Source organism: Pseudopipra pipra, chromosome 2 (assembly GCF_036250125.1).
Source record: "Pseudopipra pipra isolate bDixPip1 chromosome 2, bDixPip1.hap1, whole genome shotgun sequence".
NCBI lineage: Eukaryota > Metazoa > Chordata > Aves > Passeriformes > Pipridae > Pseudopipra > Pseudopipra pipra.
The window spans coordinates 7,968,719-7,986,883 of record NC_087550.1 but is presented as its reverse complement, the minus strand read 5'-3'; the positions used below and the strand labels follow the sequence as shown (position 1 = coordinate 7,986,883).

The 18,165-nt window shown below is 46.5% G+C and overlaps 1 protein-coding gene across 8 annotated transcripts in view; it reads left to right on the top strand.

Moving 5' to 3' along the window:
- TIAM1 (TIAM Rac1 associated GEF 1) overlaps window positions 1–18,165 on the top strand; it is a 163,406-nt gene that overhangs the window by 133,350 nt on the left and 11,891 nt on the right. For 6 of the 8 annotated variants that reach the window (XM_064643904.1, XM_064643900.1, XM_064643899.1 and 3 more), the window contains 5 exons: window positions 5,268–5,371; window positions 14,060–14,239; window positions 14,671–14,739; window positions 15,026–15,151; window positions 17,217–17,325. In XM_064643904.1, the coding sequence (XP_064499974.1) occupies window positions 5,268–5,371; window positions 14,060–14,239; window positions 14,671–14,739; window positions 15,026–15,151; window positions 17,217–17,325 (588 nt within the window). Of the gene's footprint in view, window positions 1–5,267; window positions 5,372–7,505; window positions 7,847–9,273; window positions 9,811–14,059; window positions 14,240–14,670; window positions 14,740–15,025; window positions 15,152–17,216; window positions 17,326–18,165 lie in introns of those variants that run through there. The other 2 variants (XM_064643907.1, XM_064643906.1) reach the window with 2 other exon arrangements.

The following is an 18,165-nucleotide window of genomic DNA, read 5'->3' as shown; positions in this document are numbered from 1 at the left end:
ACTTAACAGGTTATTCTTGAGATGACCTTGGGTTTTTTACCTCTCGTTGATGTGAAAAGTATTGTCTTGGGTATGATTTGTACTTCCCCCATGGAATTTGTGCTGCATCGGGCTTGCAGAGCCACAGGTTTTATTCCTTTCATCTCTTACTGCTTTTCCTGGCTCTCAGTCTTCCCTCCTGCATAAATTTGGCTGAGGAGGATTAGCTCTCATTCTGTCTGGAGCCCTGCAGCATCTTTTCCCTATTGCCTAAAAGGCACAGTGAGATCTGTCTCCCCTTCCCATGAGGAGTGTTTTGTCTCCCCACTCTGTTCCCCTCAGTCCAGGGAGTGAGAGGAAGCTGGAAGCTGGAAATACAGCAAATCTGCCTCAAATCATCAAGATGATATTTTGCTATTAGAAGGGGATTTGGGAATAGGAGTAGTATCCATATGTGTTTGTGGTCTCCCCGCAGTTCACTCTCTTTTTTTTAAATCTGGGGTAGAATTTCTGTGGTTTAGGCTTTGCATGCTCCTGTATTTTGGAGACTGTTTGGCATGAGGGATAACTCTGCAGGGATAACTGTGAAGTGTATAAATCACCGTGCAGAATGGATAAAGGCTAAAAAAGAAAGTGCCCCCTGTTTGGAATGGCTCTATTTAAGATAGGAAGCACCCAGGTGTTTCTGAGGATCTGTTATTTTGTTGTTTACAAAGCACCCAGAGGCTGAAGTTACACGCTCTAAAGTCTGTGGTATAAAGCTGAAACAAACTTTTTTTGCACTGTAAAGATGGCCACTATTTTTTATTCCATCCTTGTTCTGTCACAGGTCCCCTTGGGATAAGTAATTTGGATTTCAGAATGAGCTGAGGCCAACAATAACCTTGATTTCTTCATGGTTATTTTCATAAGGAAGACGGATAATTTCAGGAAAAAGTACTGTTCTCATTCAGGGCTTGATTTAACAGTTCCAGGAGCATTTCCTGCCGCAGCCATCGGAGGGTTTGGGGATTAGAATTACATTTTTCATCCCAAATTCCCAAAATTCCTGCGGTGCTGCTGCGCCCCCTGCCGGAGTGAGGATGGTGTTACTGAATTCCTGATGTCCCAAGGTCTCTGAGCACACACTTCATTTGTATGCCTATGGAAACTCCTGTTTATTCCCAACGGACTCCTCAAGCACTGACTCAGCTCCTGGCCTGGGGAGGGTGGAAAGTGGCCACAGTACAGTTGGTACAGGGCAAGTTTCAATGAATCTGCATTTTTCCCAAGGAGAGGGATTGAACTGAATGACATTCACTGTAGATTTTTCTGTATTTGACAATTTATTACCGTTGGAATGGAAAGAGAAGCAAGAGAGTTCCTTCACTTCAAGAAAGACAGTGAGGGGCTGGAGACAGTGTCCAGAGAAGGGAACAGAGCTGGGGAAGGGGCTGGAGCAGCAGGAGTGGCTGAGGGAGCTGGGGGGTCTCAGCCTGGAGAAAAGGAGGCTCAGGGGGGACCTTCTGGCTCTGCAACCCCCTGACAGGAGGGAGGAGCCGGGGGGGTCAGACTCTGCTCCCAGGGAACAAGGAACAGGAGGAGAGGGAATGGCCTCAGGCTGTGCCAGGGAAGGTCCAGGTTGAACATGAGGAGGAATTTCTTGCTGAAAAGGGTGGCCAGGCACTGGAAGGGGCTGCCCAGGGAGGTGGTGGAGTCCCCACCCCTAGAGGTATCCAAGGAAGGCCTGGCTGTGGCACTCAGTGCTCTGGGCTGGGGGACAAGGTGGGCATTGGGCACAGGGGACACTCGATGATCTCAGAGGTCTTTTCCAACCTAAATGATTCTGTGATTCAAAATGTAAAGAGATTTATGGGGCTTGTTCTGTAGCTCTCTGTGAATTGCAGAGTTTCCCAGTTAGTTCCTGGTAGCTTGGTTGACTGAAACTATGGCAGCTGTAGCTCAGTTTTCCAGGTCTTTGGAGAAGTTATCAGTTCTGTGGGACTTCCCAGTGGGACAGAATGCCCCAGTGTAAAAATGATATTTCCTTCTTTCATGTTTCAGTGTTTCAGAGCTAACTAGAATTCTTTTGCATGAAAGAAAAAAATGTACACTCACCTTTTTTATTGTGGATTTATAGCAAAATGTCACCTTAAATAAAAATTTAATCTGAGCGACAGTTCCCTAACAATTTGTATTAAAATGTTCTGTTTAATGGCAGAGAGAATCCCAGAATAGTCAGGGTTGGAAGGGACCTCTGGAGATCACCCAGTCCAACCCCCCTGTCAAGGCAGGGTCACCCTGGTGACACAGGAACTCATCCAGGTGGGTCTGGAATGTCTCCAGACAGGGAGACTCCACATCCTTCCTGGGCAGCTGTTCCTGTGCTCTGCCACTCTCCATGAAAAGAAGTTCTTCCTCATGGTGAGGGAGAACTTGTTGTGGTTTAGCTTATGGCCAGAGCTCTGCCTAGGTGTTGTGTGGGGCTCTGAGCTGTGTAAAACAACCTGCTCAAGAGACCGAGGCACCTTAAAGGTACAAACCAAAGCTTTCAACCCTCCGAGCCGTTACTTCTGGCATTGCTGGCATTGCCCCTGCCAGCACATCCTCATTGATGCCACTGGGAGGGCTAAATCCAGCGTTGCCCATTCCACACCCTTGGGAATTAGGTGCAGGGTTCCTGATTTGTGGGCTGCCTTTTGGGTTAGTAGAGCTCACGCTTCTGAGCCTTGCACCACAGCTGGCAGAGCTTGCCTCGGGGTTTTCATTTCCACTGTGTTGAAAAAAAAAAAGTAGTCTGGCACCAAGAAGCAGGCTGGCTTTAAGAGTGGTACCAAGTATCACAGAGGTCTTGTTAAAATCTCCAACCCTGCAAACTGGAAGCAGCAGCTGTGGAAAATTTTAGCCAGGTGTTGGCCTGGTGCTTAAGCTTTCCATGATTCTCCAAGCCTTTAAGCCCCAGCACCTTTACTCCAGTGATATAAGACTTCCTTTTATTTTGCTAGTTCTGGCTATAAGTGGGAGTTATTTAATGGGCATTATTCACAATGTCATGGATATTACACTGCTGAGGCAACTTGGGAGCTTGTGTGACCTCCATCTGTGCTGGTGGCTGCATGGATTTGACCCCCTTTTCCTGCAGCTTTTTGGATTTCCCTTTCTAATTCCTTAATGTCAAGTGAAGGCAGCGAATGGCAGTGGTCAGGCAGCACTCAGGGGCTGCTGAAGGAAACGAGCACGTTCTCCTCAGAGCTCCTGGCAAAGCTAAATAAAGATTTACAGGGCAAAAAGAAGGTGATGTAATGAACCTGACAGAAGTGGGACGGTAACTGGGAGGTATTAACAGGCAGGAACATGCAGCATTATTGATCTGATTGCATTTAACAACCAGCAGATAAAGCTGCTAAAGTCGAGTTGGCTTTGGCAGCTGGGGACAGTAGAAGTAGCCTGAGCACACGTGCTGTGTGACTGCTAGAGTGAGAGATTGCTGTCTGCTGGGTAAAAGTGTTTATACTGCAGGAAACAGATTAAGTGGTGTTTTAACATTCAGGAAGAGAAAAAGTGGTCGCTTAAAAGCAGAAAGCAGCCACCTCCCCAAAATAATTGCCTTGGTTTGGGCTGAGAAACCACTGTGCAGTGTATTTCACACAGCTTGTAATGGGAAACTAATTGCAATGAAGAAAAACAGACTGCCCCACAGAGATTATGACACACAGCACTTCTTTTCTCTTATTTTTGAAATGGACAGCTCAATGGGTTTAAGAATTCTTTTTCACACATTAATAGGGAGAACAGAAAGCTGATAGTGCGAGTTGATAAAATCTGGGCAAGGCTCAGAAAAACAAACTTCTTACAGAAAAAACTCCACTTCTTCAGGTAAATTTTGTGTTGCCAAACAACCCCTACAGGCGCATCTTTTTCAATAGTAAACCCTGCCTTTTCAGAAGAGAAGCCTGTCTTCCAGAAGCTCAGCTCTGAACTACCTTTTATGTCCTTTTCATTTCACTGATGTCCAGTTTAGCTCCATCCCAGTGTGCAGAATATGTTCTGAATTTATTTCTCAGTTTCTGAATTTCAATTTTTCCAAATTATTTCTAGACACAAAAAAAGTGGAAATCTTGCACAGTCATGCAAATCATTTTTCATAATGGGGTTTAAAAGGGACACTTTCCACTATCCCAGGTTGCTCCAAACTCTGTCCAACCTGACCTCAAACATTCCAGGGATGGGGCATCCACACCTTCTCTGGGCAACCTGTGCCAGGGCCTCACCTTCCTCACAGGGAAGAATTTCTTCCAATATCCCATCTAACCCTGCCCTCTGTCAGTTTGAAGCCATTCCCCCTTGTCCTGTCCCTCCTGGCCGTTGTAAATAGTCTCTTTCCATCTTTCTGGATAAAAGGAATTAGTGCGTCGACTCAGCTGCTGTAAAATATCTTTATGTTGGCTTGAGGCGCACAGGAGATTTCTGGCAGAGTTCAGTCCATCACTGGTCAGTGTGGTTTGCCATAGCTGGGAGCTGGATGGATATAAAATTTGTTTTTATGTGAAAAGTGGCAAAGATGTAGTAACACTGCCACTTACAGCTACCTGAGCCAGAGAAAAAGTCAGAAAAAAGTTACTTGTGCACAGAGCTCTGGGGCTGGGATTAGTTCTCTTTTTTAGTCACTTGGTGACAAGAAGTCACAAAGGAGTTACCAGCTGTATCAATAACACAGTCTCCAGGAGAGTGCTCAGGGGTGCAGAGGTATTGCCATGTATTCCAGTGATGGAAATGACATCTAGTGTTCAGTTAATGTAATGGGCTCCTAAAATTGCTAAAACTGGGTTTGCTTCCTTAAAAATCAACACAGAGACTCAGAAGTGGGTGTCTTAGGCCAAAGCTGCAAGCCATTTAGAGTCATCATGTCTGACTTTAACCCAGGGGAAGGGCTGACCAAGGCTTGCACTGCATACCAGAGTTTCCATTCGAAACCACTGAGGTATAAAGGTCCTTGGCAACTGCTCACCAGCCAAGAAACAAATGCTGAATGTAAGAATTTCAATGTGACATTTTAGCCTTATCTCTGAACTGGCTTTTGTAGTTTCTGACTAAATAGTGTGTCTGGCCATAACCTGTTTATTTTTACACCTGTTGTTAAATCTGGTGCTGTAAACCCTCCGTTGAGGTCAGTGAGTGCCTCCAGCACAACGTCCTGTTGGAATGTGCTTGTGTGTGGGATGAGGCCTGGCCTTCCACGGGAGCTCTGTGGTTGCACCCAGATTTTTTGGGGTTTCTGGCTGTGTTTTCACACATCTCCATTTTGGCAGGGCACTCCCTTTGTGGTGACCCAGACAGCTCTGCTGACACAGCTCCAGAGGAGGCGGAAACACAGGACCTGGAGTCGTCGGACGAGGCTGATAAGATGAGCAAGGTGAGAAACTTTCATTTTCACATGGAAGCTCAGTGCAGCCACAGCCCAGGTGCTGGTTAGAGCACCTCTCCTGGGAAGATTGATCTTACTTTCAAGGTGTTTACGGATGAGCTTGAATGGAACAAATTACAGCTTTGATTATGGCACATCACTTGCTCCCTCTTAAGCAAGACTTGTGCCCTGTTTCCAGGGTCAGTTCACGTCTCCAGTATCTTGTGATAATGTTCCCACATAGTTTTTACACGGGCTGGTTCATCACCTCCTTCACCAGGGCAGCTCTGCTAAGCCAAAAGACCACTTGGATTATTACGATTTCTTACTCTTCCTTGATTTCTAGGCATAGGAGGAATGTAAGTTAAACTGTATCTCCTTAAAGCACACATGCTGGTTTTTAAATGCAAACTAATCATCTACCTTAAACTGAAGCAAAACCCTGCAATTATAACTAAGAGCTTGTGCAAATGGGTTTCTAATTGCCATCGATTATGGGATGGTTTCGCAGTGGTTGGTAGTTCACACTCTGGGGTGAACTCCTGGGGTCCTTCACAGGACAGTAGTGGCTTTTGAGGCAGAATCGAGTGAGATTGTCTTGAAGGTGCTGATTGCTTTTAGGTGTTTGTTGCAGGTGATGGTGAGAGTTTACAGCCATTTTTCTACATAATTAATGATTTAATGAGAATCAGATCTCAGTTTGTGGATGTTTTCTCTTATTTTAACTAAGATGTGTTCTAGTGAGCTCTGAGTTGGTCCCTGTGCTACTCTACGGTAGAGAAAGGAAGGAAAAGACCTTGGCCTCTTGTTTCCTGATCCCGTCTGTCCTCCAGCCTGTGGTTTTGTCTTTGATAGCCAGACAGTGGAAGTCAGATAAGGGAAAACATTCCAGTGCGTGAAATGCGTGCAGAGAAGGTGATTACTCCTGCAGTTTGTTACCAGGGTTTATTACAGATCTTTTTCTTGTAAGTACAAATAATTTCTTCTTCAGTGAGCGGAAGTGTTTGTTGATACTTCAGGATTTTTAACTGTAAACATTTGGGATTTTCATATGCTCTGAGCAGAGCCTTTTCTGTCAAATGCCGGAGCTGTGGCAGAGCACTGAGCATAACACATGGCTGCTCGGGGGATAAATGTTCTCGCTGTGTTTCCCATGGCTTTCTATTTCTGAGCTGCTCGACAGGCTGTGGGGTTCCATTTTGCATCCTGCCTCCTGCATCCTCGGAGCTGTAGTTGCCTGAAGGAAGGCGTAAGGATTACACGATTAGCTCTGCAGCTCAGCAGATTTAGTTAAACTGAGAAATTCACGTTAGCAGCTTTAATGCTTAATATTCACAGACTGGAAAAGTAACTCCTGGCTCTGAGGAGCCTTGGTTTCCAACAGGGGGAACTTCTGCCTGCATGTAAATGAAATGTTGACATCACTACATGTTTTCTTTTGAAATGCAGATACATGTACTATATTTGTGTGATGTAGAGGGGAGTGAGGCATTTTACTGAGTGTTCCGGTTTTTGTAGGACAAGCTGCTTGAAACGGTCTCTCATAAAAAAAAGGACACATGTACATATAGTATATATACAATGTACTCAGTTTGGCAAAGTCATGGATGCTGCTGTCCCTGCTCACACAGAAGAGCTCTGTACTCAGTGGGCTTCCTTGCTGGTTCCTTTCTAATGAAAACTGCAGAACCCCTCAAATTATTCTGCAGTGCCTATAGATAATTCCAGTATATAGTAGAGGGGGGGGGGGAAAGGCCCAATCAGCAGGAGGGTTTTCCTAATCCTTTTGCTTTTCTGTGTGCTTGGGAAAGCTGATCTGCATGGGAAGCAAGTATTCTTGCAGTTGGTGTTTTTCCATGGGAAGCCACCACTGGGCTGGTGCAAGTGAGGAGAAAAACAAAGGTGTTTTCCTGTCCGTGCACTCCCACACCTTTCCATGCTCCTGGGATTATGGCACAGCAGATTAAGCTGATGTCCTCAGCGCTGTTTTACAGGGGTTATTTTTGTACGTGGGAAGGGAAAGGCTCTGCCCTCGTCCCCCCAGGAAGAGCACGTTCCCCCTTATCACCATCCCGGCCACAGTTTCCAGGCTCCCTCGGATGGTGGTGTTTGGGGGAGGCTCCCTTTGTATTTCTGCCCTTCTTGGCTAAAGCAGGGCAGGAGCTCTCACCCATTCACTGCTGGGCAGCAGAGGAAATCCATTTTACCTGCGTTGGAGCCTCCCAGCCAAATGCAGAGCTTCCCTTCTTTCAGGGCAGAACCAGCATTAAAGAGCCGAAAATAGCCTTTGGGGTGTCCTTTGCCGTGTGATAACATGGTCCTGGGGCAGGGCTGCATCCTGCCAACCCCACGGCTGCAGAGGAGGACGGCTCCCAGCTTCCCCCAGCGATCCTAGGGGAGCATTAATAATTCATGGAAAAAGGAGAGGAAGGCAGCGCCGCAGCTCTCCTCCATCCGCTCTCCTAGCACGGGCTTTGTGTGAAGGTAAGCGCTGGGAAATCCTACAAAAAGATGGGTTTGGGACTTTTTGGTACGTTTCTCATGCAGGTGACAGGTAGATGGATGTGTCTTCGAATTCGTCTTCCCTTCTTCTCCTCCTTTTCCTCCCCCTCCTCCTCCTCCCTCCGGCTGTCTCTGTCCCTTCCCCCAGCCCAGCATGTGTGCACGTGGGTGTGTGTTTCCTTAGTAGTGGGTGCATTTGTTTCTTAATCTGCAAAAGCTTCCAAGCTGTTGGTGTGGTGGTGAAGGATTTGGAGGGTGCAGCAGTAGCTCCGAGGATTCCTCCATTTTCTGCAAAGCTTGGTTTGGGTACATCTGAAAGGGCTGGTAACGTAGAATTTGCTTCTCCATCACTATTGCCAAAGTAATAATTACATATATATATTATATATAATAAGGAAAAATGAGGTGTCTGTAGAACTGTTCTGATAAAATGCTAGAAACCCGTTTCCAAGGTGTCAGTGGTGTGGGATAGCTGTTGCTCTCTGGACTCACCCCCTATCTAATTTCGCCCTCTTATCTCAGGTTGAAATCTCTGTGAATCCTAGCAAGTAGCTTTCTGGGTGCAACCCTTTTTCTTTAAGTCATGGCAGTGACTTAAAGTCAACTGGCAGTGGCCTTCAGTTTTTCTACAAGTTGCTTTGCTCTGGGGTGGGCTTCTGGCTTTCTTTTCTCTCCCTATTTCATGTGGGAGCCAAGGAGGAGAGAGCTGGGAGGGAGGAGAGTGGGGGAAAGGAAAATCTGCTCTCTGCCACCTCTTCAGGCCTGTTTTCATCTAACATGTGAACTGGAATTTCAGGCTGTTTATGACAGGGGATGCTTCTCTGTCAATCTCTATTCAACACAATACCAGGAACATTTCATACCAGCCTAATTTCTTCAATGGTTACTTTCCTCTGTGGTGACCTGATTGTTTGGTCTTTTCAATATTGTAGAATAAACTGAGGTTCAAACGAGGCGCCCTGAAAACTGTGCATATGTGCAAGTTCTTAACATTGCATGTTACCAAAGGCTAAGACAGGTGTTGTGTTTCATCTCAAAAATCAGTCTTTCTGTGTATTTTTTCATGCAATGGCGCTTTGAACTTACCAGGGATGTGTTTTAAAAGGCATCCCCAGTCAAAATACTGCAGGACACTCATTTCTTCCCGTTTCTAATTAAAGACATCTGCCTCTTGCATTAAAGGCTAATTACCTCGCAGCACTTGTGCTTGGGGGAGCTGTTGTGATGGGCTGTGTGAGCACATGCTTACACCATTCAGAGGTATTTCTTTTCCAAGAAAGTAGGTCGTCTGCTCTCTGCAGCATTATTTGAGACCAGAATTAAGTCTCCAAACCTTCAATGTGTTGCAAAATAGATGTGAAAGGATTAAAACAGGGATTTGAGGGGTCGGTCTTGCAGCAGCATAACTGGCTCTTTTAAGTTCTTTTAATTCTGTCCCTTCAGATGTTTAATATTCCTCAGCAGTGCTGTTTGGAGCCAATCGGCTCCTGCTCAGCCACAGGCAACACACATTGATATTCCCAGGCTGCCTTTGCTGCTTTGCTGCATTTCAGCCTCTCTGCTGAAGTTTCCCTCTGAAAACAGCCCCGAGGTCTCAGCTTTTCCTGGTGCCTGACTCTGAATTCCCACCGATGTGGTGAGCGGGCGGCAAGTGACACCCACGGGGAGGCTTTGCTGGGAGAAGGATGGGCACTGCCCTTCCCCGCTGAGCTGCGGCAGAGATCCCAGCTGCACGCCCAAGGAGGGAGCACAAGGGCTCTGTCTGGAGTGGGAAAGCCCTTTGGATCAGCTGAGTGTGTGCAGCACTGGGGTTTTCCTGCTGGATGAGTGACAGCCCTGGCAGTCCTGCCTTCCCAGCGATGTCGGCTCCTTGGAGGCTGAACCGTAAGCTCAGGACTGAGGGCGCTGGGAGAGACGGGGACTCCCTGTACCGTTTGCTGTACCTGGTGAGCAGACCTGCTGTGCTTTGGGATGGGCTCAGGAGTTAGCAGTTAAATGGGTTATTGTGATGTGTTAATTTGGGGGTTACTATGAGGCTGAGCTGTAATGTGTGTGCCCTGCTGAGGCTTCTTCTTACCATGCAGTGCCTGAAGAGATGCAGTTTGCCTGAGTTTTGTTTGGGAGGTCAGTGCTGCTTAGAGCTTGCTGTCCCTGGTGGAAGAGAGGGTACTCTGTGCCATTCAGGGGGGCAGGTGCCTGATGCCCAGGCACCTGTACATCTTTAAACATGAGAAATGGTGCTCAGATTTCAAAACTACAGGGCAGGCAGCCAAACTCCCAGCCCCATGCTTGGTGAGTGTAAGGACTTGATCCTCCTGCATGGGAAGGATGTGAGCTTAGTCCCTCTGCTGAGCCCCCTGCAGAGGAAGGGTTACTCCACTTCACAGCCCAGTTGTGCCAGCCCTCAGTCTCATTTTAGGGTTGCTAGAAGAGATTGCTTGCAGAATTGTCCTTGAAGTGTGATGCTGTAATTCTCCTGGAGAAATCCTGCTTTAGTGCTGTCATTGTTGCAGCTGGCAAACAGAGCTGGTGTAGGGAGATAAAAGGATCTGCTTCTGCTCCAGACCTTCCCTACTCTATCCACTTTCTCCAGGAAAATGGGGACAGAGAGGCTTTTGTAAAATGTGTTTGAGAGTTTTCTTCAAAATAGCTGTGTCCTGAAGCACCCTGTGTGCAATGTTCACCTGCTTTCTATCTGGAAATTGATTTTTTAAAGGAAATACAAGGTAGGCAGGATTATGTTCAGGAACGAAACACAGCAGTTGTGGATTTGTGCACTTCAGTTGTAACAGAGAAGCAATAATTTACTTTATTGATACAAACTGGTAAGTTAGCAAAGTTGGTTGGTCAATGTGACAGTGGTTTAACAAGACTTGATGGCAAGGTACACTTGGTTATTTACTGCATAGAGGGCAGGGTCAGATGAAGTGGTTGGGGGGCCTCCCTTTGAGTCATGAAGTTCAGAAAGGATCCTGTTGCTTTCTAAGCTCCTTCTCGGAGAGGGGTTTAGGTGCAGCTGGATCCACTCCTAGTCCCAGGCTTGGTCAAGGGTTTATGTCTAAAGCCAATCCTGTAGATCTCTTGGCTAAGAATTCCAAGTCTAGCATGCTGCTGATCACTAACCGGGAATCTGTTTCGGCAAGGAATCCCCCAGGAGGAACCTTGAGATATGTCCCTGCCCTCCCTACCCAAGGGCAGATCCTGGTGTGCAGCTCACTGCCCTGCAAGGCAGCTCAACAGGCCCTGCAATGTCCACTGTTTATGGACTAAGGTGGTTGATTTATAGTCACATTTGCACAGCAGCAAGACATCTGGGTCAGTGTTCCAGACAGCCCTTGACTGTTGTGTAGCTGTGCAGCCCCCAAAATCTGGGGGAAGCTGGATGGAGCCATCACAGCCCCCACTGGTGGCTGTGGCTTAAGTGGGGAAGGGGGAGGTGTCACACACCACAATTGCAAGAGTTTGTGAATTATTGTGCTGGAGACTTTTTGTCTGTCCAGAGAGTGTGGGGTGAGTGATAGGTGGGCACTTCTTCAGGAGAGGCAACATTCAGCTGGTGCTGGAGCTGGACGTGGCTGGATCCCAGGGGTGGCTTATTACGTGTGCAAGTGGAGATAAGGCTTTGAGAAGTCTTCTATGCTTCCTTTTTGGCATATGGGTGTAATGCTCCTTCTGGGGCAGACCACGTGCCTGTGTGAGTTATCCAATTTTCAACTTCACTGCTTAGCTGGTGTTTCACACCCTAAGTAGATTTTCGCTCTCTCTTTCTGGGTGACCCATCTTTCCCTGGAACTTACTGCAAGTGCATGCACAGCATGGTGAGAAGTCTGTGGGGTATCAAGCATGAACTGCTTGAAACACTTGGTTTATTTCTGGAGCTTGATTCCATATTGTGTTTTATACATTACAACTAGTTTTATCTGTACGTTTGGACCTTAAAGCAAAACACCACTGCATATGTGTTCCTCAAATATTTGTTTACAAAATAGTTTTCAAGCTAAACATTTCTGAGCAAACCCTTGTGTATCCTGGGTCTCTGCGGGCTCAGATTAACATGTGTGAACTGTCAGTTCTGTGTCCCTTTTCAGCAGATCAGGGAACTTGGGAGGGTTTTTTTGCCTGCACTGGAGCCAGGCTTTCACCTACTGCCTTTTGGGAGTTCGGGGCTGTTGGGATCCAAATCACACCTGTGGAAATGCATATGTAATGTAAAAGTTTGTGTATGCTTTATACTTAAAGTACAGTGAGTATAGGTGGAACCTTGCTGAGAAATAACAGGAATTATATTGACTAATAAATCTTAATTCCGTGACATGTGGCATTACCAGGAGCAGAGTTAGTTGCAAGTAGACTGGTTTTAACTCACTGCTTCCTCCTGTCCTCAATTTGCAATATTTTTCCTTTCTTCTACATCTGAGTTAAACCTCAGAAACCGAAGGTGCATATTTTCCCTGTAAAAAAGTGTGTCCAGGAGGCATTTTTTGTATAGACAGTCAGCCACAGTTAGTTCCTTGCTTACGCTTGTGTCCTGAAGAAAATGATCCTTTGCATAATAACTCTGTACTCATATGCTGTGAAGTGGTACCTCTTGTGAGCATTTGTAGCCATAAGAGACCTCTAAGGAAAGCCACTGTGTAAGGGCAGGAAATCCTTACTTGTCCCTAGCATGGATTGTGGGTGGATGGAGAGGGAATTAGCTGTGTAGCTTAAAAAAGGCGGAGTTTTTTTGGCACTACCAGCTGGTGGGAGTGAAGGGCTCTGACTCCAAACTGCAAGGTGGTGATGTGCTTTATTCTGTCTCTTTTCTTTATTTTGTTAGTTTTTCCTCCTCCCTTGTATATCTCTGTTTGAACAGGCTAATTTTGGGTCAGTTGTTTTACAGAATCACAGAGAAAAGCCCTCTGAGACCCTTGACTCCCCCCTGTGCCCGATGCCCACCTTGTCCCCCAGCCCAGAGCACTGAGTGCCATGCCCAGTCCTTCCTTGGACACCTCCAGGGATGGGGACCCCACCACCTCCCTGGGCAGCCCCTTCCAATGTTTAACAACCCTTTCCATTAAGAAATTCCTCCTGATGTCCAACCTGACCCTCCCCTGGCACGGCTGGAGGCTGTTCCCTCTCCTCCTTGTTCCCTGGGAGCAGAGCCCGACCTCCCTGGCTCCCCCCTCCTGTCAGGGAGATGCAGAGCCAGAAGGTCCCCCCTGAGTCTCCTTTTCTCCAGCTCCCTCAGCCTGCTCCTCACAGGACTTTTAGTATGAACTGGAGGGCTGTAGAGGCAGTGCTGGGAAATCACTGCATCTGGATCAAGATCCCATGGTAGGATTAGAGAGGTGTGATCCAGTGGAGCAGCTCCTTTCCCTCCAGGTCTCTGGGAGGGATGGAGACAGAGCACACTACTGCTTTGGCAACCCCAGGAGCCTGGGGCTGTGGTCACTGACACCAGAGGTCCTGCATGCTCCAAACTTTTCAGTGTAATGAAAGATGTGAGAATATGATCTAACAAAGGAGGTGAGGCAAGGATAACTGGCTTTAATATTTAATCAGATGTCTATATATAAAGAAATTAGCTTGATGTAGCAGCTCTGCAAAACGTGACTTCTGGGGAAGAAATTCACCCTACAAGGTATGTTTCCAGGCACAAATCAAGTGTACAGTTACTTTCCCAAAGAACTTGTGTTTGGAGCCTGGAGAGGCTTTGGCTCCCTGGATGGCTTTGCTTCCCCCAAAACAGCTTGAATGGGTTCTGCCTCAGTGTTGTCTCCTCGGATGTGTTGACACAGCTATTCCCAGGACTGTAGCAAACAATTAGGAAACTGGTAGAGGGCTGGGGTGTGTGTTTTGTTTGCATGGTCATTTTTTGTTCCCAATTCTTGGGCCTCTTTGTTAGTTTGTCAGTCTTGATTGCTGGATGAGCCTATTTTAATTAAAATTCTTGTATGTCTGAAACCAGGAATGCTATTGAACAGCACTTCAATTAATTTGAATTGTGCAACTGTTTTGTTTTTTGGGTTCCCCCCTGCTTTCCCCCCTTATCCTCAGTCACTGAGAGACAGGACAGACACTTCTGGACTTTGGTGCCCGTTAGAAAGTCCCCAAACTGCAACTGCTAAACTGCAAACGCTTCTCAGCTCCATCATTCCTGTGACTCTTACTTAAAATATTACCGCCGGTCTTTCCTCTTCCTTCTTTTTCAAGAGCACAGAGCAGGTCGCTGCTTTCTGTCGCAGTCTGCATGAAATGAACCCTTCTGACTGCAGTGCTCACCCTCAGGAATTTGCAGGACCCCAGCTGGCCACCATGAGACAACTCACAGATGCAGACAAGCTGCGGAAGGTCATCTGTGAGCTCCTGGAGACAGAACGCACCTACGTCAAGGTAAGGGGGCTCCATGTCTTGCTTCAGTCTGTTATTTCTTGTAAAATTGTGTTGGTTCTTCTCTAATACTTCAAATTCTGCTTCGTGCATGTATCTCTTAGTGAACTTGCATTCAGTTCTGCAGTCTGACCCTAAAATAGTAACTTAAAACTCTGAAATGAGCAGGCTTTCCAAATTCTAAGGCTGCTGTTGTGAAGCTACTTAGCTGGCATGCAGAGGGACACTGCTCAATGATTTTGGAAGTAAAACTGTGTAAATGTTTCCTTTTGCTGTCCTTCAACTGTGTGAAATCCAACTGTTTTGTCCTCTGTGTGAAAAGGAAAAATTCTCAGTAATTTTGCACTGGGTAAGCAGTGATCTTTGCCACTTCAATAAATGTCCACAGAAGCACTTTGAGGGACCAACGTGGGCATCTTTTTCTGATTTTTTAGGACTTAAATTGTCTAATGGAGAGATACCTGAAGCCTCTACAAAAAGAAACGTTCCTCACACCAGATGAGGTATGTTGACTGTTGACTGTCTTTTTGCCTGAGAGCTTTCACCTGCCCCTCTTCTCTGCCCACCCCCAGCTGGACTTGCTTGCCTGAAATTTTTAAGTCCATTTTTTTTTCAAATAGTGAATTTAGGAGGGTATAAAAGTAGTGCTCAATAATGTACAGTGTGTAGGTTGTTTTTTCCTGACATCACCCTGATTATACAACTGAGAATTACTGAAGCTCTAGAAAATATGGTTTAGCTACCAAGTGATATTTTCAGCATTTTGTCTTTTTTTTCTTCTCTCATTAGCTGGATGTTCTCTTTGGGAATCTGACTGAAATGGTAGCATTCCAAGTAGAGTTCTTGAAAACTTTAGAAGATGGAGTAAGGCTGGTTCCAGACCTGGAAAAGCTTGAAAAAGTTGAGCAATTTAAGGTAATCTCATGGTTTACACTTTGAGGAGTCCTTTGACACTCTTCATCATATTTTTCTGACTATTGTCACTGTTCATGTAAAAACATGCATCTGGTCCCAGTCAGGATTAATTTTCAGCTAATACTGGTGCTGTTCAAAAATTATCCTGCTACACTTGAATTTTATGCTACATTTAGCCATATAGAGCACTAGAAACCTGTAACACCATGTGCTTCTGGGTGCTATTCTTGCCCTTCTGCCAGATTTCCTGCCTTGAGCTGTCAGGAAAAGCTAGAAATGGAAAGTTACATAAAATCTTTGCTCTGACAAGTCTAATGTACAGAAGCCCACTGGGGCTGCAGATCAGAACAGCAGATTGAATTCTGTATTTGGACTTTTGATCCATAGTGAAACTACATGGCAAATACTTTCAGCTCTCAGCAGATGTGCATCATCACAGGTAGAAATGTAAACTGCAGATATGTAAACTTCATATAAAACCCAGGAAAATTTGGGAACAAATTTTGTTTTCTTTCTAATGCAGTTGTACTGGTACTGGAGATATGGCAAGTAGCTGAGTGTTCTCTCTGGGGAATTTTGCTCTGGCTTTGAGCACTCACCTTGGTAAAGGACAGGATGTCTTGATGAATAATAGTGATTCCACTGGGGTTCTCTTCAGCTAGCATACAGCCCTGGAAGAACTACTTGAAAGAATTTGTCTTTTTGTCCATGTGTGTCTTTGCCATTGGGAATTTGTTTAAAATGAGCCTCAATCATGAACACTGCTCTCATGGAACTAGAACACAGCTCTTGTAGGAAATGTGCACTTCATGGAGAGCACAGAGAAGACTCTGTGATCCCTGTGTGCTCTGAGCTTTGAGAGAGGAGTGCCAGAGAAGCCTCCTTATGGAGAGAACTCTGCCCTCTAAGTGCTGCTGCTCCCACCTCTTTCCATAAAAAGTGCACCAACCTCACTTTCAGTTCTGCCCTGTGGGCACTGTCTGGAAGCAGTGTGTGAAATATGGGGCTATGGGCTCCTTGGTTTCAGTTCTGCAGTTTGGTTCCCTCTCCTGCCCACGTGTTGTCTCAGCCCCCCCCCCCACGTGTTGTCTGGTTCCTAAGTGGGTAACAGAGCAAACACTGAGGAAAAGATAAGACATCTTAGGGGAGAACTGTGTTTGACCCCTAACACAAACTCAGTCCAAAGAAGTGAAGGCCTGGGTGTGTTTGTACAGAGGGATGAGTGTTGCTTGCACATCTCCTTAGTGTCTTGATCCATTGATGTCAGATCCATCCAGCCTTCTCGGTGGCCTCTGGCCATTACTGAGCTCAGTAAGGCTTTTAAACACATCTCTGGAGCTGTGAGCCCAGTCCCTCTGGAGTTAGTGGTGTCTTCAGACTGGGACTTGGCTAATGATGTTAATTATTATTATAATTGTTAATTAATGTGTTAATCCACGCACCAAGGCTGAGCCTGTTTCTTGGTGAATGAATCACAGAATCACAGAATGGTTTAGGGTGAAAAGGACCTTCAAGATCATCCAGTTCCACCCACTGACATGGGCAGGGACACCTTCCACTAGCCCAGGTTGCTCCAACCTGGCCTTGGACACTTCCAGGGATGGGGCAGCCACAGTTTCTCTGGGCAACCTGTGCCAGGGCCTCCCCACCCTCACAGGGAAGAATTTCTTCCCAATATCTCACCTAACCCTGCTCTCTGTCAGTGGGAAACCATTCCCCCTTATCCTGTCACCCCAGGCCCTTGAAAATAGTCTCTCTCCATCTTTATTGTAGCTCCCTTCAGGTCCTGGAAGGCCACAATTAGGTCACCCTGGAACCTTCTCTTCTCCAGGCTGAGCAATCCCATTCTCTCAGCCCTTCCTCACAACAGAGCTGCTCCATCTCTCTGACCAACTTGGCCTCTTCTGGACTTGATTCAACAGGTCAATGTCCTGATGTGAAAACACTCTAAAAATGCATTGTCCTGTCATCCCAAAGCTCAGTGGAAGCTTCAGATGAGGGAAAAGAGCTAAACACTTTCATGTGCTTTAATTAGTAATGCCTTTTTTTTAATTTTAAATCCTAGAAAGTGTTGTTTTCCTTGGGTGGATCCTTCCTGTACTACGCTGACCGGTTCAAGCTGTACAGTGCCTTCTGTGCCAGCCACACGAAAGTCCCCAAAGTCCTGGTGAAAGGTGAGAGCCACGTGCTGGACAAAGACAGGGAGAGCCATCGCAGCCACACCTCGGTTTGGGCTGGCACAGCTTGGCCTTGTGGATGGAGAGAGGTGACCACTGCACCCCAAACCATGTTGTGGGGCAGCAGTGGGGGCACACACATGCCTGGGTGCTTTTCCAGGAGGGAAGTAAGTCCATCTGGCCCGAGAGGCTCACGGAGAGCTCTGTGTCGTGGGTGTTCTGGGACCACCCTCAATGGGATGATACCCGAGGAGCTGATCTCAAGAGGTGGTTAACCTTGCGTGGAGGTTTTCTCTCCATTCTAATTTATTCTCCCCTGACACTTTTCAGTCATGTGGGAAAGGTTTCCTAAAAGGCCAGTGTGGCTTTTGCTAATGGATCATTGTGTACTTTGGAACCAGGAGTGGTGGTGCTTGTAATGACCCCTGCATCCTCCTGGGATTGTTTGTGCCATGAATCCTTGCCAGTAGCAATCCCACTGAATCCTCAGCCAATGTGGTTGAATGTTGGCAGCCACTAGGAAAGGATCAGCCTGGGAGAATGTTTTGTGGAAGCTGCCTAAATATTTTAACTTCACCATGCTCCCTCTCCCCTTGCTTCTTCCTCTTGCCTTCCTTCCAGCTTGCCTGAGGAGTTTCCATGTCTCAATTCCTAGCAGAGCTTGGCTTGCTGAGATGGAGATAAATGAACTGTGCTCTGGATTATAAATGCTCATGGGCCAACTTGCCTCAGAGTGATGTTTTGCCCCTGTGAAAGTGTTACTCTCTTAAGAGTTACCAGTGCTTCATGCAATTCCTTTTTGGCCAAGACACTGAATAAACAAATGGTTCCAGTTGT